Source organism: Pristiophorus japonicus, chromosome 6 (assembly GCF_044704955.1).
Source record: "Pristiophorus japonicus isolate sPriJap1 chromosome 6, sPriJap1.hap1, whole genome shotgun sequence".
Lineage (NCBI taxonomy): Eukaryota > Metazoa > Chordata > Chondrichthyes > Pristiophoridae > Pristiophorus > Pristiophorus japonicus.
This window is the reverse complement of record NC_091982.1, coordinates 5,690,357-5,717,859: the sequence shown is the minus strand read 5'-3', so window position 1 is coordinate 5,717,859 and position 27,503 is coordinate 5,690,357. Positions and strand designations below refer to the sequence as shown.

Here is a 27,503-nt window from a genome sequence, read left to right as displayed (position 1 = left end):
TCTCCCCACGACTGACCGACCCACCCCCCACTCCTGCCCCTCTCCCCACGACTGACCGACCCACCCCCCACTCCTGCCCCTCTCCCCACGGCCGTTCGACCCACCCCCCACTCCTGCCCCTCTCCCCACGGCCATCTGACCCACCCCCCACTCCTGCCCCTCTCCCCACGGCCGCTCTGACTCACCCCCACTCCTGCCCCTCTCCCCACGGCCGTCCGACCCACCCCCCACTCCTGCCCCTCTCCCCACGGCCATCTGACCCACCCCCACTCCTGCCCCTCTCCCCACCGCCATCTGACCCGCCCCCCCCACTCCTGCCCCTCTCCCCACGACCGCTCTGACCCACCCCACACTCTTGCCCCTCTCCCCACGGCCGTCCGACCCACCCCCCACTCCTGCCCCTCTCTCCACGGCCATCTGACCCACCCCCCGCTCCTGCCCCTCTCCCCACGGTCGCTCCGACCCGCCAGCACTCCTGCCCCTCTCCCGACACCAACACCGCTCCGACCGGAAACAAGGAACAAGTGCTGAAAATCGCCGGATTGTCCGCTCCATGCATTGGGGTGAACGGAACATTTAAAGATCAGTCGGTGTGCCTGTTTTGGGTGGAGGGCAGTTTTGTCCCCTCTGTTTCTTGTCACTGAGCCAGTTACATATCACTGCAGCCACTGTCCCTTTTATTCCATGGGCTTCAGCTTTGTTGGCAAGCCTATTGTGTGGCACTTTATCAAACATCTTTTTGAAGTCCATTTACACCACATCAACCACATTGTCCTCATCAACCCTCCATGTTACCTCATCAAAAAACTCAATCAAGTTAGGGGCAGTGAGGGGCAGATTTTGCTCTTAGTCCCTACAGTGGCTCAGTTTGGCAGGGTTTAAGTCCGCCCCGTTTTAGCAACCCTGGACACCAGGAATGCACTGCTATTATAGCGCCCTTTACTGATATGAAATACATGACCTGTCATTTGCACGAGCAAATTACTCTCCCACCGTCTCTTTATACGCTGCCCCTCAGAGAACCTGAGGGCTCTGGACCTATACACCCTATTTGGAGAGTAAGGCCATCTGCGTGCTCCCTTCCTCCTCTGTGGGACTCCCTGCTGCTCTATGTGGTCCTTCCATCTCTTACTCGAGCCCAAATGGAGTGGATCGAATCATTCTTATTTTCTGATGCAGCTAATATCTGCCTGAGCTTCCTGGAGGTTGTGCAGTGACTACAATAAATAAAAAATGATTTTGCAGCCAAATACAACAGAGAAATACAGGCAAGATGTCCACTTAAGGATTCCAGTGATCTAAATGATAGCTTACTGTCCCTTTACGTTACATTCAACCTGGCTGTCAGTTTACACTGTATCGCCCACAGATAGTTGGTGGCTTTAAAAATCAGCGGAATCACTCCAAAACGGTATTGATGACCTAAATATGTTCCAAGACAAAGATTTAAATAAATGCAGGAGGCTCCTGTCTGTTTATGCTTGAAACACTGGCCACCTAAATCACGGCCTGTTCGAAAATCGCATCGAGCCGGCTTAGGATGTCGGGCCTGTTGATTTTTTTCTCTCGCTGTTTTCATCCCGCTAACGCTGAAATCAGGCAGAAGGGGGACAAAATACAGGGCCAGTGTCTTCATCTCATGTCCATACTTACATTTCCAGTAGTGGTCACTGAATGGTGATCAGGAGTGTCGATCTTCACCTCCCTGACATGGGGTTCTGAGGCCAATTGTAGTGTATTTCTCACTGTCCCAGTTGCACATAATTGAACTTAGCACAGATCGAGGGCTCACACCTCGGCATTTCCTGGTTCGTATTCTCTGCCTAGTCCTTGCTGTGACCAGCTGATCCATCGGGGTAATCATTTCTGGTCATCTGTAATTGTGACATCCGGCGAGTGTCAGTGTGAAATAATAACTAGTTTAAAACATGTCCCAATTCCTCAAACTTGTGAAAATGTAGAAGCACCTGACGTTAAACTAAAGGAAATTAAACACGATTGTCACAATATTTTTCCTTCTTCTCACCGGATGCCGCTCTCAGGAAGGAGTTTGAGCGGTGCCTCTCCCACCCCCCTCCCTCCCTCCCCTTTGTTCCTGTGGTAAGTAGGGCCCATTTCCCACAGGAGCTGTCTGTAATGATGCACCCTGTTCAGGCTGAGCCGGGGCCAGCACTTTGCTGCTGGCAATCTTCCAAACAATCCAGGCAACAGGGAAGTGGAAAGGGATGAGCTGCATCATAGTAATAGGGGATGATGGGCAACACCTATGAAAAAGAGCAACCGGGGCAGAGAAAGAAAAAAAACAAAGGTATTGTTTTGTCGTATCATGCTGGGTTTCTCCATAGGCTATCGGTGAGCAAAATAAACTGCTGCACTATTTGTATAATGCAGGTAACAGACATCTTTGTAGGGTGCTTCTGACGGAAAAGCAGAGGGTTAGTGTGGACTGGAACTCTCATATGGATTAAAAGATCAGAGAGGATTACAGTGTTCATTTATTCTGATTGATAGCAAAAATAACAGTAGGCAGCCATGTGTGATTTCTGAATGCAGCTTGTTGCTTGGTATCTGCTGACATTCTCTGATAAGGGTTGAATACCGGTGTCAGAACAGACCCCATGCTCAGACAGCTAAGTGATACTTGTCTCGATGTCATTTCTGGAGAGAATATTATTACTTTGGAAAAATGCATTCAGTCTGATAACCAATAAATAAATGACTGATTCTAAAATTCTTACAATGTTGCTATGTCGTGCAGTGTGAAAATAGAGAAAATTGTATCGGAATGTTACCATCTAAGGAGCTGAATATTAAACCACCCTTTGCATTACATCATATTTGGCCTTAGTACAGCACCAGGGACTCTCCTACTGTGTATGTAACACAATGTATGTATGTGGGTGCTTGTATGCGCGTGTGCTTGTTTGTATGTGTGTGTGCGTTTGTATGTGTGTGTGTTTGTTTGGATGTGTGTGTGTGTGTATGTGTGTGTGTGTATGTGTGCATTACACGGCTTCCAATCTTTTAAACATTTCCTGATTACTTGTGTGATAAGTTGACTCAGGATGGGGGCGGAGGCGCAGGGAGGGAGTACAAAGACAAATACTGTAATCGTCGCTTGTTCAGATAATGCGTAGAGAAGGGCCCTGAAATTGCCCTCCGCCCCGATTGGGGAAGGTAATCTTCCGGGGCCGAGACTTCCTGCACCCAGCTGGAAGTCCCGCCCCGACGTGGAATTGGAGAGACGCTCCCGGGGCTGAGCCCAGTGCTGCCCTGAGGAGGCCAGCGCTACGCGGATGCTCAATTAAAGGGGAGGGCCGTTGCACACTCTGCAGGCCCTTTGGTGGCTTTCCTTGGGCCACCAAGGACGCGATCAACTGGACCAGCAGACTGGCACCCAAAACGGAGTGCCAGCCTGCATGATGGCGGCCCGGTTGATGCAATATTCGCAGTTACTGGGCCAACGCAAGAGTCGAACGACAAATAAAAATGGTGGCCCGGGGGCGGGCTAAAGGCAACCCCTTTAAGGGGTGTCCTGGCGGTCCGCGCTAGCCTCGCGGCCCCACGGGGCAATTTCCCCCTGTGGTGCACAAAGTTGACAGAGCGGGGTGCGGCTCTGCCAGGACAGTGCCCCTCAAACCTCCGGGGCAATTTCCCCGAAGGCGCTTAGCCCCCTTCCCCTGACGAAAACATCATTGCGCACGGTTCGCTCCCCCGGAGGCGTTAAAGGGGCTATAAAAGGGTCAGTTTTTATTGCCAATTTAACAACCAGTGGATATTTTTCCATTTTTATCTTTAGTATCAAAAACTGGGAGAAAATTTGAGTGGGTCGGAGCGGTTAGAGCCTAAACGCCAGGGTAAATTTGGGGGAAATTCATTTTTATTTTGATCAATACACCTCAAGAAAACAAGCAAAAGAGTAACAAGGCACAAATAAATTAAATTACTGCCCTTAATTATTTACACAGTTGATATACACCATTTTTATGGACCTTAACGACAGTTTCAAAAATGATCTAAGTTTCCATGATCACAAAAATCTGTCAATAGCAGTAAAATACATTTTATAGTATATGTGAATGGACTTTGTGCTACCAAATGATGAACGTTTCAATTTATGATTAAAGTATCACAACATCACAATAGTATGAAGCACAAATATTTTTAAAGTCAAATTGAGATAGAAAATAGTTGGTGCTAAAACTTAGTTTGGGAGTATGTGGGATGAAGGGTATATTGCGATCACTGCAGGCAGGGTTTCCATTGTGTTAACATAACGATAGTCACCATAAGGGTTCTTGAACATGTGTCCTTATATTACAGATGTGAGCACATCTCCTTCCCTGACTTTTGGTTAAAAGGACAATGGGAATTTTTCCCCTCAAGTTTGGAAGGAAATCAGTTTTTACCAATTCACTACCCCCAAAAAATGTGGATCTTTATCACTGACAGTCGGTAAAATCTAATTATAAAGGTCCTCTCTGTGTAAAATGTGAACGAGCAGTTTATATTGTACAGTGTGCATCACCAAAGGAAGCAACATATTTATTGCCTGCTGTCTGTTCCGGGTTTGCTTTAAGCTTCTGGAGCTGATAATTCTTTGCTTGAGAGGCGGAGGGGGGGCGGGGAGGGCTCGCTGTTCAGCTTGTCTAATAGGAAAGGCATGGCTTCACAAGGTCTGCAGATCTCACACAGCTTGGCCCCAGCCTGAGTCGTTGTAAAAACATGTTATATCTCCCAGCAAAACCTCGAGAAGGAAGGCACGTTACAAGCGGGAAGGAAGGGGGACTGAGTTATGACAATGGGCTGATGTGAGTTTAGTAAAACAGAGAGTTCCTGCTCATTTCCTCTGTTCCCAAGTCTACAGATTTGAGGGAAGTTGCCGTTTAGTCTTGTTTTTTTTGATGCGAGTGAGCTAATGGGATCTTTTAGGTTGCTGTTGTACAATGTTACGTTAGCCACATTTCCTACATGCTGGTGGCTGGGCTGCTATGCTGTGGAGCGTTCATACAGTGAAGATGGAGTATAAATCGAATACCTTAACCATTTCTCGCATTATAGGAGGTAGGACTGACATAGTGTGAGAGTCTAAAAGAGTGCTGTATTATGAATTTTATTTTTAACATGAAAAATATAAAATTAACCTCATGATTAAATCTATCACTCATGTTAATTGGACAGCCTCCACTTTGCAGCATAATGTTTAATGGCTATATTTAAATCCAATGCATAGAGCAGCTTGATGTTTTCATGCTGTAATCTGTGCATCTTCTATATACCCACCACTGTCTAATTCTCCACTTAAATTATAATAAAGGCTCTTGGGTATACCACAGGATGCATTGGTGATTAAGACTGGATTGTGAAACTGATGTATCCCTTTCCTACTTAAATGTGACTTTTCTGATCAAATTGAGTAGTTATAAAAGATCAGAATGGATCGATGATTTGGACTCTTACCAGCTCTGTACCAAGGAGCGGATCCTTTTGTAATCTTACTTTTTCAGGGGGAAGGGGGATCCTGTGTTCTTCATTCCTCTTGGAATTTTATTCTGCTGTCTGATTCCATTCACAGTAAATGGGATAGGGTTTGACTTTGTGCAACAGTGTGAAACGGATGATAGGGAATCGCCCGCCCAATTTTTATTTCTGTGGACTTCAATGAGAGATGTATAACGGGCTGCCGATTCGCTATCACGCATCTTACACTATCGCATAAAGTCAAAATTACTCCCAACGTGGCCATGTCGAACACTTATAAGTGACAATGGTACAATTTGTAATTACCTTGAATACTATTATTCTGATTTAAAAGTTTTCCAAATTAAATCTAAGATAATGAATGGATGGCTGTGAGTAGATAAGGTATACTGTAACCTAATTATGATGTGGTGGTGCTGGGCTGGGCTGGGCAGGGGGGGGTGCAGAGGGGGGAGTGTCAAGTGAACCTGTAAACCTGTGAGAGCGGAATTCAAAATGTGATTCAATTACTGAAATCACTCTTATCAGCTCCTTGCTGTGTTAATTATTTCATGTTTTGATAATCAATTTAATAAAAAATGAAGTAATTTGAAATTTTTATCAGCTTTGTCCAAGGCTGTGCTTTGTTCTGGGTTTGTAAGGTAAACTGATCCTTGGAGGGGAACACAGCAGAATGTTTATGGGAGGACATTAATGTTGCTGCCCCAGTGGCCCAGTGGGTAACTGAGTGTGAGTAGATCATTTGTGATACTGAGCTCTTCAAACTCAGAAGATCCCCGGTTTGATCTCTTACTGGCGCTGAGCTTAACTAAAGTGGCTTCAATGATACTGGGCTAGAAAGGGAAAGATTGAGTCATGGTTCCTGCTCCTCATTTGTTTCCAGTAATCCGTACGGTAAAATTTCCGTGAGGACCGCGTCAGGCTTAGCCATGATGCCATTGAATACTCTACCAACGCATGGTTTGGGCTTCCACAAAAGAATAGCCACTTAGGAAAAGTAGTGGAGTGTGGCTGGCACTGTGGAACCTTACTCCACCATGTGTCAGCACCTCCAACTGAGGAACCAAGTCTTGTATCTGCTTTTCCCCACTCTTTTTCTCCTGTATCTTTCTCCTCTTGTGAAAATGTTGCCTCCGTGTTGGTTATGGTTCCACGAGTAGCAGGTACGTTTTACAGTGGGCATCATCGGTCCTCACCTGTTATCTACACACATGCCGTTCCAGCAGCAGTCACTTAATAGCAAGCAGGAGCAATTTTCCATTCCCTCCTCAGGGTTTTTGAGGCCAATTGCAGCATATTAACTGCTGCCTCACACCAGCTAATTCATCACAGACCAGGGATAAAATCTGGCATCTTACTGCCTGTACCGTTGAGCTATACAGCAGAGCCGTAGTCTGTTTTAGTGATGTTGATTGAGGGATAAATAAAGACCAGGACACTGGGGATAACTCCCCAGTTCTTCTTCAAAATAATGCCATGGGATCTTTTATGTCCACCTGAGAGAGCAGACGGGGCCTCGGTTTAACGTCTCATCCAAAAGATGGCACCTCTGACAGTGCAGCCTCAATACTGCAATGAAGTGTCAGCCTAGATTTTTGCGCGCAAGTCTCATGGGGTGGGACTTGAACCCACATCCTTCTAACTCAGAGGCGAGGATGCTACCCACTGAACCACGGCTGACACTTAAGCCAACATCACTAAGCCAGATGATCTGGTCATTATCTCATTGCTGTTTGTGGGACCTTGTTGTGCACAAATTGGCTGCTGTGTTCCTACATTTCAACAGTGACTACATTTCAAAAGTACTTCATTGGCTGTGTCCTGAGGTTGTGAAAGATGTGATATAAATTCAAATTCTTTTTTTCTTTAGTTCATAGGGCATGAATGATTTTATGAGTTAGAACTTGAGGTATGTTAGTGGACTTGGACTTGGAAGTACAGGGTACAATTTCAAAATTTGCAGATGACTCAAAACTTGGAAGTATAGTGAACAGTGAGGAGGATAGTGATAGACTTGAAGAAGATATAGACAGGCTGGTGGAATGGGCGGACACATGGCAGATGAAATTTAACGCAGAAAAGTGCGAAGTGATACATTTTGGTAGGAAGAATGGGGAGAGGCAATATAAACTAAAGGGTACAATTCTAAAGCGGGTGCATGAACAGAGAGACTTGAGGGTATATTTGTGCAAATCGTTGAAGGTGGCAGGACAGGTTAAGAAAGTAGTTAAAAAAGCATACGGGATACTGGGCTTCATAAATAGAGCCATAGGGTACAAAAGCAAGGAAGTTATGATGAACCTTTATAAAACACTGGTTCCACCTCAACTGGAGTCCAATTGTGTCCAATTCTGGGCACCGCACTTTAGGAAGGATGTGAGGGCCTTAGCCAGGGTGCAGTAAAGATTTACAAGGATAATTCCAGGGATGAAGGACTTCAGTTATGTGGATAGGCTGGAGAAGCTGGGGTTGTTCTCCTTAGAGCAGGGAAGGTTGAGAGGAGATTGAGAGGAGATTTGATAGAGATGTTCAAAATTAGACAGAGTAGAGAGAGAGAAACTGTTCCCATTGGCAGAAGGATCGAGAATCCAAGGACAAAGCTTCAAGGTGATTGGCAAAAGAACCAAAGGCAACATGAAGAAAAACATTTTTATGCAGCGGGTAGTCAGGATCTGGAATGCATTACCTGAAAAGGTGGTGGAGGCAGACTCAATTGTGGCTTTCAAAAGGGAATTGGATAAGTACCTGAAAAAAAAAATTGCAGCGCTAAGGGGGAAGGGTGGGGGAGTGGGACTGGCTCAAGTGTTCTTGCAGAGACCTGGCACAGGCTCGACGGGCTGAATGGCCTCCTTCTGTGCTGTAACCATTCTCTGATTCTATTCTATGGATCTATAGTGTTACAAGCTTTGCATGAATTCATAGAGAACATCGATCTAAATGTCAACATATTTAACATAAAGAGTAACAGATTGCTGGAGAGCTTTATACAGCCGTGTTCTGTATGAGTGGGAGTGGTAGATATAAAATAGCAGATGGCTATGTGTTAGCTGGAGAATATAATAATAAGAGGAACATATGGCTTGGAATATTCTGGCTGGGGCGTGTTGAATCCCGATGGCTCAGTGGGTTCATGCACCATTGATGTGATACTGCACTATGCAGATCACAAGGTCCGGGATTCAATTTGCAGTCTGAGGCACATCAACCAATCCCAGCCAGGGCAGCAGTTCGAGTGCTCCAACTTGCCTCAGCTCCCCTGAATTAGGAAGGGAAAAAAGCCAGACCATGGTTCCCAGCCTTCGATCGCTGTTCAATGACGCCTTCTGGACAATGTAAATGTTTCTTTGTCAGTTAAAACAGGATTCGGCTCGGCTGCCTATGGTCAAATGTTCTTCCAATGCTCAATTAACTAGGATCATACATGAGAAACAGCCATGGAGACAAGGTACTGGAATCATGCTTCAGCATGAGTTAGGAGAGAAGAAGCAAGAATTGAAAAACAAAAAAGGATGTGGTGGTGATGCAGAAACTGTAACAAATGGCTTAGTGTTGGTTTCTGATAAGACAGCGGGTGCTGTGAGTGCATATTTATATATATATACCGGGTGTGTCACTTGTGAATTACTGATCATCAGTATATGTTTCAGAGAGATTTATAAATGGCAGCAAGTGTTACATATGAAGGAATGATACAGAGGTTAACCGGTAACTAAATTGTAATAACAAGAGAGCAACATATTGGAGGGGACTGTCATGTCCTATATCATCAGAGTTTATACATTATTCTCTGAGGTACATTACATATCTGGAATACACGTCTGTCTGATGACTACTGTGCAATACATACTGGGAGAGCTTGTGTGGAGGGAATAGTTTTCGTCTGAAGTTTTGGTGCAGAGTGTGTCATGGTGGATATTGCCATTCGATGGGCACTTGCAATTGGATCAGGTAAATTGGACTGAGATATGATTGGATTACAAGAATTGATTTGGATCAGCTTTAGAGGGAGTTCTCTTCCATGTTATGTCACTGACCTTCCCAGGTTTCAGCTTGCGTTTAATTATTATGTTTTATATATTTATTTTTGAAAGCTACAGCATCGTCACTCCACATCAAACCATGAAAACACTTTCTTTGTAAAATGCTGTTTCAGAGGAGCTCGAAACAGCTGTTCCCTCCTGCCCTCAGATCCCAGACTCCCCTAGAATTGGACAACCAGTTGATGCAAAAGCAATTGGAATAAACAGTCCTGACTTGTACAATTAGACTCAGTCTGAATCCCTATTGGCTATTAGACAATTAAAAAAAGAAAAAATTAATTAAAACTGTCTTCTCCCTGATTTTTAGATTTTTAAAAATTCAAGACGTTAGTTTAGAGTAAAATTCTGTAAAGTACAAAAAGTGTATTTAAAAAAATCTAAATATTCTGAAGGATGCATGCCACCAGGCTTCCAGAGAACAAATCCTGTACTGTTAAGACGTTTATAAGGCTTTCATATTTTTCTCCCAATATGAATGAAGGAATGTTTGGTGTAGCCACAGTTTAAATTACAAGCTTATGTCCCACTGCACTTTTAATGTAATTACTTAATTTCACATCATAGACACATTCAGGGCTGTGGATTTTAACCACCATTTACTTATTTGTAGTGGCCTTCAGTTCTTGCTAGGTTTCTGGACAGGAGTGCATAAAATAGGAACTTGGATCCCAGAAAATGGGTCTACTTATTTTAAACTAAGACAGTGGTAGTTATCAGAGGAGCTATACCTGATTTAGTTTAAAAATAAAGCAGGGGGGGAAACCAGTAGAATAAAATAACTGTAAAGCTGAGAATAGGCCCTTTAGCTCCTGTGATCTAATCCTTCCAGATTACCAACCTTACCATCTTCTAATTATAGCATCTATCTGTTTCTTAAATACTCCCAGTGTCATCACCACCAATTCTGGAAACCTGTTCTAGCTATTGATCATCATTTGTATAAAGAAGTACTTTCTGGTGTAGGAATGCTAAATTTACCCATCACAATCCTGAAACTGTGCTCACTTGTCCTGTTGTCTTGGAATATCTGAAAGATTTCTTAAAACATTGTATTATCTTGTCCAAATCATTAAAACCTTTGGTCAGGCAGACTGTGTGGTGCAGAGAGGGTTGGAGCTCTCTGGGATCACAATCATATTTATTCCTTTTGGATAGATTGAAGTAATCGGGGCTGATTTTAACTCTGTCCAACGGCATAAATGGAGCGGTAACGGCTTGAAAATGGCAATAAGTAACTTATCCCAACAATTACCCTGGCGCTACATCTTGGGTAGAGATCTGCGATGGGCGGCGAGAGATCACACTTGTTTCAGGCGGGAGGCAACTTGCAATATGCAAATTGGGGTACTATGACACCCCAATTCCAATTTTGTGCTACAAATGGGAAGTGATCAGCCTATGCAGCAGTCCTTAAAAGATCAGGAAATGTCTCATCTTTTTGGGTGGGGTCAAGAGGAACAGGAGTGCGCCTCTTGGGCCCACAAAAATCTCCAGTCAGCTTCCAGCTTATCTAAGGCTCCCACCTCCCAGGATTGCTTCCCTCATTCAGGCTCAAACTGTTGGCCTGCTCGCTAATTTGCTACCCTCCCAGAACTGCTGAGTTGCACTGGGGGACTCGCAGCTTGACGTCAGCAGGTGAATAAGGCCCAGGCTTCAAAATGCCTTGGACCTCACAAGGGCAACAATAGATGGGTGGCGGATGACAAAGGGTCTCCACCGGAAACGTCAACCTATATGATGCCCCCCCCATGAGAAAATCGTCTGCCAACACCCACTGCCTACCCGCACAAATAACGAATGACCATTTTCAATGAGGTACCTCAGGGGTGCTGATACTCCTGGGGTTTTACTCCTGTCGGAGTCGGTGACTTCAGAAAAGCAGAGATGGTTGGAATTTTTAAAAACTTTTCCTGCTTTTTAAATAACTTATAATGTGATGTGTTTTATGCCCTAATTGAGCTATCAGAGGTGAGCCTGGCAGCTCTCAAGACAGTCAGAAGTAGATTTTTTTTTTAAACTGGCATTTTTCAAACATAGTTGAGATTACATTTTTTCACTTGCAATAAATATTTTCTTTTAACAACCTTTTCAAACACCGAACCAAATTCATTTCTCTTGCACAGAGTACAGAAGCAAAATGTAAAGCGAAAGCTTGAATCTTTTGGCGACGCACAATGAAGAAGTGGAATTTTCACTCTCGTGCCAAAACTGGGGTCAGTTTTGCGCTGTGGTCCAATGAAAATGGACTGCCATATAAAACCAGCTTAAAAAATTTTAAAGTTGTTGATGAAATCTCGGGCCTCCTCCGATCACGATACCCTTCCAAAACCCCTCCTAATTACTTACAGGTATCTGCATGCTTGTTCCTACTATTGACATCTGAATTCAGTAACTCATCATGCAAACAACCATGGAGCACAAAGCCATATCCTGCCACTTTGGTGTGGTTCAAGTATCCCAGCATGCTCCAATATACCTCATAGATTATGCTTCTTTAATAGCACATTGCCAAGACAGAGGTGGTTTCCATGGTGACGAGCAGTAGCTTGAGGAACTGTCATAGTTCAGCCGCCATGTTCCCGCATTGTGCAGAAATACTTTGAATCAGTCAATATGGGAGATCACTGTGTCTGCTCCACTGTGATCTTTCCGATGTATTTTTAGAAGTTGAAGAGTTCCTGAGAAACTAATTACAAATAGGCTGCTTGGTGAGCTTAATTGAGTATGGAATGACATTGTTATGCACTGCTAATGCCATTGCATGATGTGTGATTGATGGCTGGTTGAGATAACAACAGTGCTCCTTTTACCATTGTACAAATGACATGCTAATGACTGTGAAATTAACATATGCAAGAAACCTCTTCTTAAAGTAGGACTTAGCTTATCTTCTCCCAATATTCATAATTGCATTTCCCTAATTGTTACTTTAAGGTAAAACATTGGGGGATATTAGCCACCTAAACCAACTACTGATACTGAGCTACTAAACTGATTTCATTCAGAAAAGATCTCACTCAACATGAAGCAGCTATCTCTGTGGGACCACAACCAGAAGAAAACTGCATCGATAAAAAAACAATGTAACTATTTGTATTGCACTTTTTTTGGACAGACATGCGACAAGCCCCGCCCCCTGTCAAGGTCCGCCACCCCTCCCTGCCTGAATCATTCCCTCCATGTGGTGCCGAGAAGCAGGACCTGAGGCCCCGAACTCTCTTCACCCCGGCCAGCGTGGGGCCGAGAGCGGCGGTCCTGGGGCCGAGAGCAGGGGTCCGGGGTCGAGAGTGGCGGTCCTGGGGCCGAGAGCAGGGGTCCGGGGCCGAGAGCGGCCGGCGTGGGGCCGAGAGCAGGGGTCCGGGGCCGAGAGCGGCGGTCCTGGGGCCGAGAGCAGGGGTCCGGGGCCGAGAGCGGCCGGCGTGGGGCCGAGAGCAGGGGTCCGGGGCCGAGAGCGGCCAGCGTGGGGCCGAGAGCAGGGGTCCGGGGCCGAGAGCAGGGGTCCGGGGCCGAGAGCAGGGGTCCGGGGCCGAGAGCGGCCAGCGTGGGGCCGAGAGCAGGGGTCCGGGGCCGAGAGCAGGGGTCCGGGGCCGAGAGCAGGGGTCCGGGGCCGAGAGCGGCCGGCGTGGGGCCGAGAGCAGGGGTCCGGGGCCGAGAGCGGCGGTCCTGGGGCCGAGAGCAGGGGTCCGGGGCCGAGAGCGGCCGGCGTGGGGCCGAGAGCAGGGGTCCGGGGCCGAGAGCGGCCAGCGTGGGGCCGAGAGCAGGGGTCCGGGGCCGAGAGCAGGGGTCCAGGGCCGAGAGCGGCCGGCGTGGGGCCGAGAGCAGGGGTCCGGGGCCGAGAGCGGCCAGCGTGGGGCCGAGAGCAGGGGTCCGGGGCCGAGAGCGGCCAGCGTGGGGCCGAGAGGGAGAGAGAGACTGGGGGGAGAGAGAGAGGTACGGGTGAAGAGAAGACGGATCACGCTCTTCCAGCCCCCTACCAGGTTGGGGCGAGGGGGAGAGGATGCACATGTGCTGGAGTAAGGCACTTTGGCTGGGGGTGGGATGTACTTGCACTGGGGTAAGGCACTTCAGCTGGCTTTTGCTCTCTTCTGGGGAGCTCTGTCCTCTGTCGCTTCAGGAAGTCAAAGTAGATCGAGTTACAATTTGCAAAATCAGTGAGACATTGGGACGGGCAGTTCCAGTTACACATTTCTGTGAAACTTGAGGGTGTGGCTTATCCCCCAAGGGGACCAATCATAGACAAAGGGTGGAGGATGGTGGCCATGTTGGCAGTACAAATAAGCACGTCCATAAAAAAAGCCAAACTGGTACCACCATTGAGGAAGATTTCCTCTGTTCTCTATGCCACCTCATCACTTCCAGCTTAAAACCCTGGAAAGTAACAGGGACATACGGAGAATCGGCAGAGCAGCTCTCAAGAAATGTTCTGTGTTTCTGCTGCATTCATGTCGCTTCCCTAGTGTAACTCCAATAGAAGATCGAGGCTAAAGTGTGTGATTGTTGTAATAATTTTGTTTGCGTCATCACTAGATTATAACAAAATCTATAAAGGGTAGATTCAGTGAGTCTGCCTGCAAAGGGAGCTTAGATTGCCCAACAACTATGTTGTTATCGTCCTATCTCCTATCTTCTTCTTTAGAGCATACACAATTTAGGGTACGATTGCTCTAAATTATTCCTCTGTCAAGCATCTTGGGATGTTTTATTATGTTAAAGGCACTATGGGGCCGAAATCGCCCTCCGCCCGAAACGGGTTGCACCTACTGATTTTTAAGTGTTCCGCCTGCCCCAATGCATGGGGCGGACAATCCGATGATTTTCAGCACGTTGTTTCTTGTTTCCAGTCGGAGAGGCGAGGAAGTGTGGGCCTCAGCACCGCACTGATGACGTCAGCGCAATGCGGACGTACAGATGCGTCACAATGTCCCTCCCCTTCAGTTAAAGGGGAGGGCCGCTGCCAGCTCGACAGCCACTTTAGTGGCAAACACTGGGCCATCAGGGAGGGTTTTGGCTGGGCCAGCGGCCTGGCACCCATGAGGGGCCGACAATAAAAAAATAAAATGGAACCGCTGGCAGCAAATCAGATAAATGCCCTTCAGACACACAAACTGTTCACATCAAACAGAAATGTTTGTTGGTTTGTACAATTTTACGACAATTTCACATCCCCTATGACTCTTTCAATATAATTGGAAGAGCAGACACGCCGTCCAGCCACAGACAGCTTCCCGACGGGCAATTCCTCGCGGGGGTCGGAAAGGGGTCGCCGCATGCCCGACATGACAGGAACACGGGCGAAGCGGATACCCGTTCCCGCCGCTTCCACCCCGGGGGCAATTGCAGTCGGGTTGGCCCATCCATCCACCACCGGTCAGTGAGGCTTCTCCGCTCCATTTCCGTCTCTTAGCGGCGGTAATCTTGTTTATGGAGGGGGTCAATTTCGGCTCCTATAAAAATGCAAGTTGTTGTTGCTGTTTAATGCAGGGAGGGAGAGAGAAAACAGGGAATTATAGACCGGTCAGCCTGACCTCAGTAGTGGGTAAAATGATGGAATCAATTATTAAGGATGTCATAGCAGTGCATTTGGAAAGAGGTGACATGATAGGTCCAAGTCAGCATGGATTTGTGAAAGGGAAATCATGCTTGACAAATCTTCTGGAATTTTTTGAGGATGTTTCCAGTAGAGTGGACAAGGGAGAACCAGTTGATGTGGTATATTTGGACTTTCAGAAGGCTTTCGACAAGGTCCCATACAAGAGATTAATGTGCAAAGTTAAAGCACATGGGATTGGGGGTAGTGTGCTGACATGGATTGAGAACTGGTTGTCAGACAGGAAGCAAAGAGTAGGAGTAAATGGGTACTTTTCAGAATGGCAGGCAGTGACTAGTGGGGTACCGCAAGGTTCTGTGCTGGGGCCCCAGCTGTTTACACTGTACATTAATGATTTAGACGAGGGGATTAAATGTAGTATCTCCAAATTTGCGGATGACACTAAGTTGGGTGGCAGTGTGAGCTGCGAGGAGGATGCTGTGAGGCTGCAGAGTGACTTGGATAGGTTAGGTGAGTGGGCAAATGCATGGCAGATGAAGTATAATGTGGATAAATGTGAGGTTATCCACTTTGGTGGTAAAAACAGAAAGACAGACTATTATCTGAATGGTGACAGATTCGGAAAAGGGGAGGTGCAAAGAGACCTGGGTGTCATGGTACATCAGTCATTGAAGGTTGGCATGCAGGTGCAGCAGGCGGTTAAGAAAGCAAATGGCATGTTGGCCTTCATAGCAAGGGGATTTGAGTACAGGGGCAGGGAGGTGTTGCTACAGTTGTACAGGGCCTTGGTGAGGCCACACCTGGAGTATTGTGTACAGTTTTGGTCTCCTAACCTGAGGAAGGACATTCTTGCTATTGAGGGAGTGCAGCGAAGGTTCACCAGACTGATTCCCGGGATGGCGGGACTGACCTATCAAGAAAGACTGGATCAACTGGGCTTGTATTCACTGGAGTTCAGAAGAATGAGAGGGGACCTCATAGAAACATTTAAAATTCTGACGGGGTTAGACAGGTTAGATGCAGGAAGAATGTTCCCAATGTTGGGGAAGTCCAGAACCAGAGGTCACAGTCTAAGGATAAGGGGTAAGCCATTTAGGACCGAGATGCGGAGGAACTTCTTCACCCAGAGAGTGGTGAACCTGTGGAATTCTCTACCACAGAAAGTTGTTGAGGCCAATTCACTAAATATATTCAAAAAGGAGTTAGATGAGGTCCTTACTACTAGGGGGATCAAGGGGTATGGCGAGAAAGCAGGAATGGGGTACTGAAGTTGAATGTTCAGCCATGAACTCATTGAATGGCGGTGCAGGCTAGAAGAGCCGAATGGCCTACTCCTGCACCTATTTTCTATGTTTCTATGTACTGCCTCAACCCCATATTTTGGTTATGTTGCTTAAACAAAATAGAATTGCCTGAGGGGTTTTGTCAAATTTCAAAAATTCCAGCCCTTCCAATTATATTGAAAGAGTCATAGGGGATGTGAAATTATTGTAAAATTGTACAAACCAACAAACATTTCTGTTTGATGTGAACAGTTTGTATGTCTAAAGGGCATTTACCTGATTTGCTACCTTATCCTAAATGTTATGAGGTAGGGCCCTAGTCTTTCCCTCAAGGAAATACTTGTGAATGGACTCGCAATCCCTCCCTCGGAGAGATATCTGTAAACTGATCAATGTTTCTCAGAACTACTATGAGGAAGTTCAGTGTACTTCAGTGCTGGTGAGAAATATCGATGTACCTGCCTCTCAGTCCCTCAATCCAATGAATATTGTCTCAGTCCTAATCTTAGGCAGATAACTGCAGTGACTGGCATTTCTCAGTCCCTCCGTTAGAGTAAGATATATATATATATATATATAAATAGTTGTCTACCAGACTGATTCCCGGGATGGTGGGACTGACTTATCAAGAAAGACTGGATCAACTGGGCTTGTATTCACTGGAGTTCAGAAGAATGAGAGGGGATCTCATAGAAACGTTAAAATTATGACGGGTTTAGACAGGTTAGATGCAGGAAGAATGTTCCCGATGTTGGGGAAGTCCAGAACCAGGGGTCACAGTCTAAGGATAAGGGGTAAGCCATTTAGGACCGAGATGAGGAGAAACTTCTTCACCCAGAGAGTGGTGAACCTGTGGAATTCTCTACACAGAAAGTTGTTGAGGCCAATTCACTAAATATATTCAAAAAGGAGTTGGATGTAGTTCTTACTACTAGGGGGATCAAGGGGTATGGCGAGAAAGCAGGAATGGGGTACTGAAGTTGCATGTTCAGCCATGAACTCATTGAATGGCGGTGCAGGCTCGAAGGGCCGAATGGCCTACTCCTGCACCTATTTTCTATGTTTCTATGTTTTGGAGATATCTGTTGGTCAGATGCATTTTATGCAGAACCCCGTACTCCCCAATTCAATAACATCATCAGTGGGGATCCTGAAATCACTGAAGCAGACCTTCACTAATGTCACTGAGGCATTCTATATAAATAAACTGCCTCCACAACTACTGATCAGTTGGTTTAAAGCATAATCCACAGAAATAAGGGAGGATTGACAGCCACGAATGTGTGACCTTATATGGAGAATCGGTGTTTATGTATGGAGAATTTCTGCTTGTTTGGGTGTGTATGGGCAATCTCTGCTTGTGTGAGTCTGTGCTCCACATCATGTGTGGATCCGTGAAGGGCGATAGTCATAAGCTTGTAAAATTATCTCGAGGTATTAGTAAAGTAAACTAGTGGGAGGACTGGGAAGCGTTTAAAAGCCAACAAAGAATGACTTAAAAAAATGATTAAGAAAGGGAAGATAGACTATGAAAGTAAACTAGCATGAAATATAAAAACAGATAGCAAGAGTTTCTATAGGTATATAAAAAGGAAAAGAGTGGCTAGAGTAAATATTGGTCACTTAGAGGACGAGACCAGGGAATTAGTAATGGGGAACATGGAGATAGCAGAAACTCTGAACAAAAATTTTGTATCAGTCTTTACTGTAGAGGACACTAACAATATTCCAACAGTGGATAGTCTAGGGGCGAAAGGGAGGGAGAAGCTTAACACAATCATAATCACTAAGGAGGTGGTACTCAGTAAGATAATGGGGCTAAAGGCAGATAAATCCCTTGGACCTGATGGCTTGCATCCTAGAGTCTTAAGAGAAGTAGCGGCAGGGATTGTGGATGCATTGGTTGTAATTGACCAACATTCCCTGGATTCTGGGGAGGTCCCAGCAGATTAGAAAACTGCAAATGTACCACCCCTATTTAAAAAAGGAGGCAGACAAAAAGCAGGAAACTACAGAGCAGTTAGCCTAACATCTGTGGTTGGGAAGATGTTGGAGTCCATTATTAAAGAAGCAGTAGCAGGACATTTGGAAAAGCAAAATTCGGTCAGGCAAAGTCAGCATGGATTTATGAAGGGGAAGTCATGTTTGACAAATTTGCTGGAATTCTTTGAGGATGTAACGAACAGGGTGGATAAAGGGGAACCAGTGGATGTGGTGTATTTGGACTTCCAGAAGGCATTTGACAAGGTGCCACTTAAAAGGTTACTGCACAAGATAAAAGTTCACAGGGTAGGGATAATACATTAGCATGGATAGAGGATTGGCTAACTAACAGAGAACAGAGAGTCGGGATAAATGGTTCATTCTCTGGTTGGCAATCAGTAACAAGTGGCAATCAGTGCTGGGACCCCAACTATTTGCAATCTATATTAACGACTTGAAGGAAGGGACTGAGTGTAATGTAGCCAAGTTTGCTGACGATACAAAGATGGGAGGAAAAGCAATGTGTGAGGAGAACACAAAAAATCTGAAAAAGGACATAGACAGGCGAAGTGAGTGGACAACAATTTGGCAGATAGAGTATAATGTTGGAAAGTGTGAGGGCATGCACTTTGGCAGAAAAAAATCAAAGAGCAAATTATTATTTAAATGGAGAAAGATTGCAAAGTGCTGCAGTACAGCGGGACCTGGGGGTACTTGTGCATGAAACACAAAAGGATAGTATGCAGGTACAGCAAGTGATCAGGAAGGCCAATGGAATCTTGCCATTTATTGCAAAGGAAATGGAGTATAAAAGCAGGGAAGTCTTGCTACAGTTATACACGGTATTGGTGAGGCCACACCTGGAATACTGCGTGCAGTTTTGGTTTCCATATTTACGAAAGGATATACTTGCTTTGGAGGCAGTTCAGAGAAGGTTCATTCGGTTGATTCTGGAGATGAGGGGGTTGACTTATGAGGAAAGGTTGAGTAGGTTGGGTCTCTACTCATTGGAATTCAGACGAATGAGAGGTGATCTTATCGAAACGTATAAGATTATGAGGGGGCTTGACAGGGTGGATGCAGAGAGGATGTTTCCACTGATGGGGGAGACTAGAACTAGAGGGCATAATCTTAGAATAAGGGGCCGCCCATTTAAAACTGAGATGAGGAGAAATTTCTTCACTCAGAGGGTTGTGGATCTGTGGAATTGGCTGCCTCAGAGAGCTGTGGAAGCTGGAACATTGAATAAATTTAAGACAGAAATAGACAGTTTCTTAATCGATAAGGGAATAAGGGGTTATAGAGAGCGGACAGGGAAGTGGACCTAAGTCCATGATCTGATCAGCCATGATCGTATTAAATGGCAGAGCAGGCTCGAGGGGCCTTTTGGCCTACTCCTGCTCCTATTTCTTATGTTCTAAACTTAAAGTGGCATAATTGATTGTCGAGACTCAATTGAAAAAGTATTTCTACAAATACATGGCCACGATATTTTACTATTAGACTTGTTCTAGTCCTCTGGGTAGTTGAACTGTATCATCATCATAGGCAGCCCTTTGGAATCAAGGAAGACTTGCTTCCACTCTTAACATGAGTCCTTGGGTGGCTGTACAGTCCAATACGAGAACCACAGTCCCTGTCACAGGTGGGACAGATAGTCGTTGAGGGAAGGGGTGGGTGGGACTGGTTGACCGCATGCTCTTTCTGCTGCCTGCGCTTGATTTCTGCATGTTCTCGACGGCAAAACTCAAGGTGCTCAGCACCCTCCCGGATGCAGTCTTTGGCCAGGGACTCCCAGGTGTCAGTGGGGGTGTTGCACTTTATCAGGGAGGCTTTGAGGGTGTCCTTGTAACGTTGAACTGTATGCATGTATGTGACAAACTGTAGCGAGCTATCATGACCACCATGGTGCCAACTCCCACACATATCCCTCTCCAACCTCCATCGCAGGTGACCGGCGATTTGAAACCCAACTGGAAAAAATTCAAACAGCTGTGGGACAGCTATGAAATTATCACGAATATTGTGGAAAAAACAGAGTTAGGGTTGCAACATTTATCACTGCCATTGGCAGCGATGCCCTAGATATCCACAATAATCTTCCCTACAAATCAGAGGAAGACCTGCAGGAAACTGAGATTATTTTGAAGCTCTGGGGAGAGCACTATAAAGGTAAAATCAATATCATCTTTGAACAGTACCAGTTTAACAACTGTGTACAAGGGGATGAGTGGTTTGACAGATATCTCGTGAAAGTGAGAGAGTTAGCATCGTCATGTGATTTCGCCAATTTGAGGGATGATTTCATCAGAGACCGCATAGTCTGCGGAATATCTGATAACACTCTACGTAAGAGGCTGTTGCAAGAATAATGCTTAACACTTGATAAATGTTTGCTGCTCTGTAAAGCTATAGAGGCCACAGTTACGCAAATGAAATCCATGAAGCTCACTAAAATGTACTCTAAAGATGTCAAAGCTGTCGGTCAGAAACCCCAACCCACCAAGAATTCACAGACAAAGAGATCACGAACAATTGCAGATATTGTGGCAAAAGACATGAGCTGTCAAAAACGAAATGCCCAGCATATGGGAAGACCTGCACAAGTTGCGACAAACAAAATCACTTTTCTTAATAGTGCAGACAGAGTGGATCAAGGCAGAAGTTTGCACATAACCCTAAATATAAGGGCAAGCCAAAAGTTCATGCACTACATGAAGAGAGTTATGATTCTGATTTTGAAGTCATGACTGTAAAGATGCTTGGTAAAGTTGATTGCACCATCAAGGACAAAGCTGACAGAAAGTATCCTAACAAGATTATAGCTGCCTTCTCCATTAAAGGTCAAATGGTAAAAATGCAAATAGATTGTGGGCCTCATGCAATGTGCTACCTCTTAGATATTTACCTAAAGGCTTAAAACTAAGACAACACTGTCACTAAATGACAACCATGCAACCATTCCAGTGGTAGGAACTTGTAATGTGCCACTAGAAAATACAAAGAACAAGCAAAAGAACATTGTGCACTTTGTGATCATTGAGAGCCAAAGTGCCCCACCGATTGGCTCACGCACTGCTCAACAGCTACAATTGATAAAAGTGCAGCATCAGAATATCGCAGTGGTAAACGAACCACGCGATTCGCAAACTACAAACAAGGCAAACATCTCGCTAGCGTCAAAAACAGATGTCAACTATGCGTATCCGGATGTGTTTAAGAGACTTGGACACATGCCAGGGACAGTTCACCCTGAACTTAATGAATCAGCGACTCCAGTGGTAATGCCACCCAGACTGGTGCCAATAGCGACCAAACAAATGCTGAAAGAGGAACTCGATCATTTGGAAGAATGACAAATCATCACGAAAGTTGTTGAACCGACGGACTGGATATCCAGTCTAGTGACTGTACAAAAACAAAATGGAAAGATACAAGTACGTGTCGACCCTCAACATTGAACAATGCCCTGAAACGTGGACACTATCCACTTCCTGTGATCGGTGACCTCTTGCCACAGATGTTAAATGTAATGGTCTTCACTAAAGCAGACTGCAAGGAGGGTTTCTTACAATGTGAACTAGACACAGAGTCCTCCTACCTCACGACCTTCCAGACTCCATGGGGACGATATCGATATAATCGAATGCCATTTGGCATCAGTCCTGCCCCGGAAATCTTCCAGCAGAAGCTAGACCAGAACTTCGAGGGTTGAGATGGAGTCTACAAGATTGCAGATGATATCTTGATCACTGGACATGGTGAGACACTTGAAGAGGTCAATTACGATCATGACGCAAACTTACGCAAATTCATGCAGAGATGCAGAGAGTGAAACATCAAACTAAACTTCGATAAATTCGAATACAAGAGCTCCCAAGTGAAATACGTGGGACACATACTGTCTAATGATGGACTCAAAACCAATGCAAGCAAAGTGGTCGCAATCAATGAAATGCAGAAACCGCAGGAGTACAACGATTTGTCGGCATGACAAAGTACCTTGCAAAATTCTTCCCAGATCTTTCAGACCTCAGTGAGCCTCTGAAGGCTTACTCATAAAGACACGGTCTGGAAATTGACTGAAGAACAGGACAAAGGGCCGAAATTGATGGTCTTACCACCCACTGCTGCCGACATTCCTCCTCGAGTTGCGCCCAGTGCCAGTTTTGATTTGGGAGGGGTGAACCACTGGGAACCGCCTGCTGACATCAGCGGACGGCCGAGTAGTGTAAGTGGACGGCCACCAGCCGAGATGCCAGATTGGTGCAGGCGGAAGTCGGCGGCAGAACGGGGGGATCACTGCGAGGAGGCTGGTCTGTCCCCGACGGTAGGTATGAAGAGTTGAAAAAAAAGGTTAGTAAACAATTTTTTAAAATTTTCTTTACAGCGACTTATCTTGATGGGGTCCCCTGAAGGTTTTCCGATGTTTTTAAAAAAAAATGTTGATGCTTTTTATTTGCAGTTCCTCGATCCTCTGTGGGCCTGACTCCATCCTTGGCGGTACTTGGGCGGCAAGCGCCTTTGCCGCCGAGAATGAGAGCACCCGCCGGCTGCCCAGATTGACGGCATGATTTCCTCTTTTGCTGCCAGCCGCCCTTTCAAGGGTCTCTTTGCCTAAAACCCCACCCAGAGTACCGTCAGGTATCTCGGCGGCCATCGGCGGTCCTTTGGGCGGCCCTTGCCCTTCACCAATTTCGGCCCCAAAACGTTTGAAGCTATCAAACAACGCGTGACAAATTCTCTGGTGCTCAGGTACTTTGACCACAAACTTGCCACTGAAGGTCAAGGAGATGCTTCGAGCAAGGGTCTTGTGTTCATCCTTCTGCAACAGGGACAACCAATTGCAAACATGAGCCAAGTGCTCACTCCAGCAGAAACTTGATACTCTCAAATCGAAAAGGAGCTGTTCTTCGGAATGGAACAAAACCATCAATATGTATATGGTCGCAAGATCACGCTATGGACAGACCATAAGCCTTTGGTTGCTATACGATGCAAGCTGTTATCTGCCGCATCCAAGCAACTACAACGTCTGCTCATTCGGCTCAACCAATATGACGTTGAAATAAAGTATCAACCAGAAAAATAAATGTACCTAGCAGGCACTCTCTCACGTGCATACCTCGAAAACGTGGAGAGATCACACGCAGAATTTGCAGTGGAATGCATCCACATGGTGGACTTTCTCCCACCCTCCAAACAAGGACTGACTACCATACAACGCGCAACTACAAGTGACTTCACACTACAACTGGTCATACAACAAATCACAACGGGATGGCCAGAAACCACACATGAATGCCGGCCTGAAATGCATGCTTACTTCAAAGTTCGTGATGAACTCACAACACACGATGGCATAGTTTTCAAAGGCTATCGATGTGTCATACCAAGAACCCTGAGATCCGACATTGGTCAGCGGCTTCATGCTGCTCACACTGGCACCAAGAGCACTCTTCGACGTGCCAGAGAATCCGTTTACTGGCCAGGACTGAACAGTGACATAAAGGACAATGTTTCAAAGTATGATTCATGTAACACCTATCAATCGAGCCAACCAAAGAACCATTGATATGTCACGACCTCCCTCAGAGACCATGGGAAAAGATTGGTTGTGACATATTCACACTCGATGGCAAAGACGATTTATGCACAGTGGACTACTACTCGGACTATTTTGAGATAGACAATCTGCATGGAAAGAAAGATGCCACTGTCATCATCAAACACCTGAAGGAACACTTCTCTAACCACGGTATTCCAGACAAGATTCAATCCGACAATGGACCTCCCTTCAACTCACAACAGTTCACAAACGTTGCCACAAAATATGGATTCGATCACGCAACAAGCTCACCAGAACATCCACAAAGCAACGAAAAGGTTGAGAACACGGTTAAGCTCGCAAAGCAGTTAATCAAGAAGACAAAGAAAGACTGTGGTGATTTCTACATGAACCTTCTCATCTGACGAAACACACCAACTGAAGGCCTTGATAGTTCGCCAGCACAACACTTACTTGGTCGCTGCACAAAGACAAACATCCCAATCCCAAATGAACTACTCAAACCAAGGATCATACACAACGTCATCATCACAAAGAAAGGAACCATGCCAAACAAGCAAGCTACTACAACAGAGGTACTACAGCACTTCCTACACTGCAGGAAGGAGAAACAGTGAGACTCAAACAAACACGAGAAAGCAAAGCGTGGCAACAAGCTCAGGTTCAGAAACAAGTCGGCATTCGATCATATCAGGTCATTGCAGAAGATGGCCATGAGTATAGGAAACATCTGAGAAAGAGCGCTGAGACATTTATCAAAACTCCAGAGATCTCAGTGACACCACACACGATTCGCTGACTACACAGCCATCAACATGCGAAACAGCACTTCAACGACAACAAGTGAAAACAGGGATATGTTGCCTGATATTTCCTCTCAGAGCACTGATAAAGGGACTAAAGCAATCATTGCACAGAACATTACTGAAACAACTTGTTTGAGTCGAAGCAACAGAATCTGCACAACACCAAAATACCTGGAACACTATGTACAGAAATAAGAAATCATGGACACTGGACAATTGGATAAAGAATTAATAAGACAAAAGTTTTGTTGTTGTTTGTTAAACTTGTAGTTGTTTAATACATGTATTCATAAGAAGTTTAACTACCCGTTTGTATTGAAGCTAACTTTAATTAATTTTTGTTTCTTATGAAAGGAAAGGTGTAATGAGATAATGTATAGAGCTCTAGCTCGGAGGTATCGCTATAATGTATAGAGCCCTCTAGCTAAGAGGTATAGGGAGCTGTATTGAGACAAGGTCTGTGAAGGAACGCCATCTTAAACTCCATATGGCTGTCTGGGATTTCCCAAATAAATAGAGTTAACTTGAACTAAGAGTGTTCAAGAGTGTTCCAGAGATTATAAAATACAATAAGAACAGGAGTAGGCCATTTAGCCCCTCGAGCTTCCTCTGTCATTCAATTAGATAATGGCTGACCTTAACCTCAATATCCCTTGATCACCTTACCTAACTTAAATCTATTTATCTATCTTGAAAGCTCCAATTGTCTTAGCATCCACAGACTTTTGGGGAAGAGAGTTCTAGATTTCTACCACCCGTTGTGTGATAAACTGCTTCCGGATTTTACTCCTGAACGGCCAAGCCTTAATTTTAAGATAAGGGGATAAGATAGATGGGAAAGCAAGTTGTGAGGAGGACACAAATAATCTACAAAGGGATATAGATGGGATAAGTGAGTGCACCAAAATTTGGCAGATGGAGTATAATGTGGGAAAATGTAAGGTTATCCACTTTGGTAAGAAAAATAAAAAAGCGAATTATTATTTAAATGGGGAGGGATTACAAAATACTGCGGTACAGAGGGATCTGGGGGTCCTTGTGCATGAAACACAAAAAGTTAGCATGCAGGTACAGCAAATAATTAGGAAGGCAAATGTAATGTTGGCCTTTATTGCAAAGAGAATGGAGTAGAAAAGTAGGGAAGTCCTGCTACAACTGTAAAGGATGTTGGTGAGACCACACCTGGTGAACTGTGTACAGTTTTGGTCTCCTTATTTAAGGAGGGAGATACTTGCATTGGAGGCAGTTAAGAGAAGGTTCACGAGGTTGATTGCTGAGATGACAGGATTGTCTGATGAAGAAAGGTTGAGCAGGTTGGGCCTATACTCATTGGAGTTTAGAAGAATGAGAGGGGATCTTATTGAAATGTCTAAGATTCTGAGGGGGCTTGACAGGGTAGATGCTGAGAGGATGTTTCCCCTCGTGGGGGAATCTAGAACTGGGGGGTATAGTTTCAGAATAAGGGCTCACCGATTTAAAATGGGAATGAGGAAGAATTTCTTCTCTCACAGGGTCGTGAATCTTTGGAATTCTCCACCCCAGAGAGCAGTGGAGGCTGAGTCTTTGAATATATTTAAGGTGGAGATAGACAGATTTTTGGGCGATAAGGGAGTCAAGGTAATGGGGAGTGGGCAGGGAAGTGGAGTTGAGGCCAAGATCAGATCAGCCATGATCGTATTAAATGGCGGAGCAGGCTCGAGGGGCCATATGGCCTACTCCTGTTCCTAGTTCTTATGTTCTTATGTTCCCTTGTTCTCTGTTTCCCCCATCAGAGGAAATAGTTTCCCCATATCTACTCTACCAAATTATTTTAACATTTTAAACAAAAATGACAGATATCCCTCAATCTACTAAACTCAAGGGAATACAAGCTATGTTTATGCAACCTTTCCTCATAATTTAATCTGTTACACTTCGGTATTATTTGTGTGGATATGTATGAATAAGCTGTACTTCTGTTGATGTATACGGACAATTTGAACTAATTGTTCACACTGGCACAGAAAAAATATTTGGGCAGCATCTGCTGCCTTTGATGTTGAAGAGTAGGAGGTTCTGCTGCAGGAGGTGCACTGAAGGAGTGTGGCCCTATTTGAGGCTGAAGTTAACCTCACTCCATTCAGCTGGCTTTTACTGGACGTCTCCAGTAAGGGCCAGCTGAATAAAAGAAGGTTGCCAGCCAGGTCTGTGCAATCACACACATCCCTGATACCTGGCTGCTAATGAGGAAACTTGCTAGTATCAGGAGAAAAGTGAAATATTATCCTTCAACATATACATATGGGGTCCACCAACCATAGCATAAATCTTAGTTGGGAACAGTCCCATCCTTCACAGGCACCATTTAAAGACCCTTTTGTACATGCGCTCTCATTGTGCTGAAGCTGCATGGCACACTTTTCTTGAGGGTGGAGATCACAGCCAAAGGACAGCAAACAGATGCTGCGGTGTCCTAATCAAGGTGCTCCTCTCCTGTTCAAGGGTTTCTCCAGGATCATTGGTTGTTTTCTGGACAGCAGGCCAAGTGGTTCGATGCCACCTGAACAGCGATTGATTGCAACCCATTTTTTGTTTATCAAGATCATGCAGTTGATATGAAAAGTGCTGATGCCCACATGGTTGGCATCTATGGTGTCTTTCACTGAAGGAAACCCTCTCACCCATAAAAGTACTGCATCCTGTCCTCATTGATGCCTGCTTCAGCAGATGTCTGTGTTGCCTCTCACAGACATAAGTCCTGAAATTCCAATCAGACCATTCCACCAGCAGAAGAGTGACAGAGCAGGTACTAGG

General features: G+C 45.3%; 1 protein-coding gene across 5 annotated transcripts in view; it reads left to right on the top strand.

The window, feature by feature from the left end:
* The window catches only part of nhsl2 (NHS-like 2), a 424,653-nt gene that overhangs the window by 262,551 nt on the left and 134,599 nt on the right, over positions 1 to 27,503 (top strand). Inside the window, exon 1 of one of the 5 annotated variants that reach the window (XM_070882571.1) lies at positions 2,169 to 2,308. The exons of 3 other annotated variants lie outside the window; for them this stretch is intronic. In XM_070882571.1, the coding sequence (XP_070738672.1) occupies positions 2,251 to 2,308 (58 nt within the window). In that variant the 5' untranslated portion in view covers positions 2,169 to 2,250. Of the gene's footprint in view, positions 1 to 2,168; positions 2,309 to 4,984; positions 5,065 to 27,503 lie in introns of those variants that run through there. One more of the 5 variants, XM_070882570.1, reaches the window with a different exon arrangement.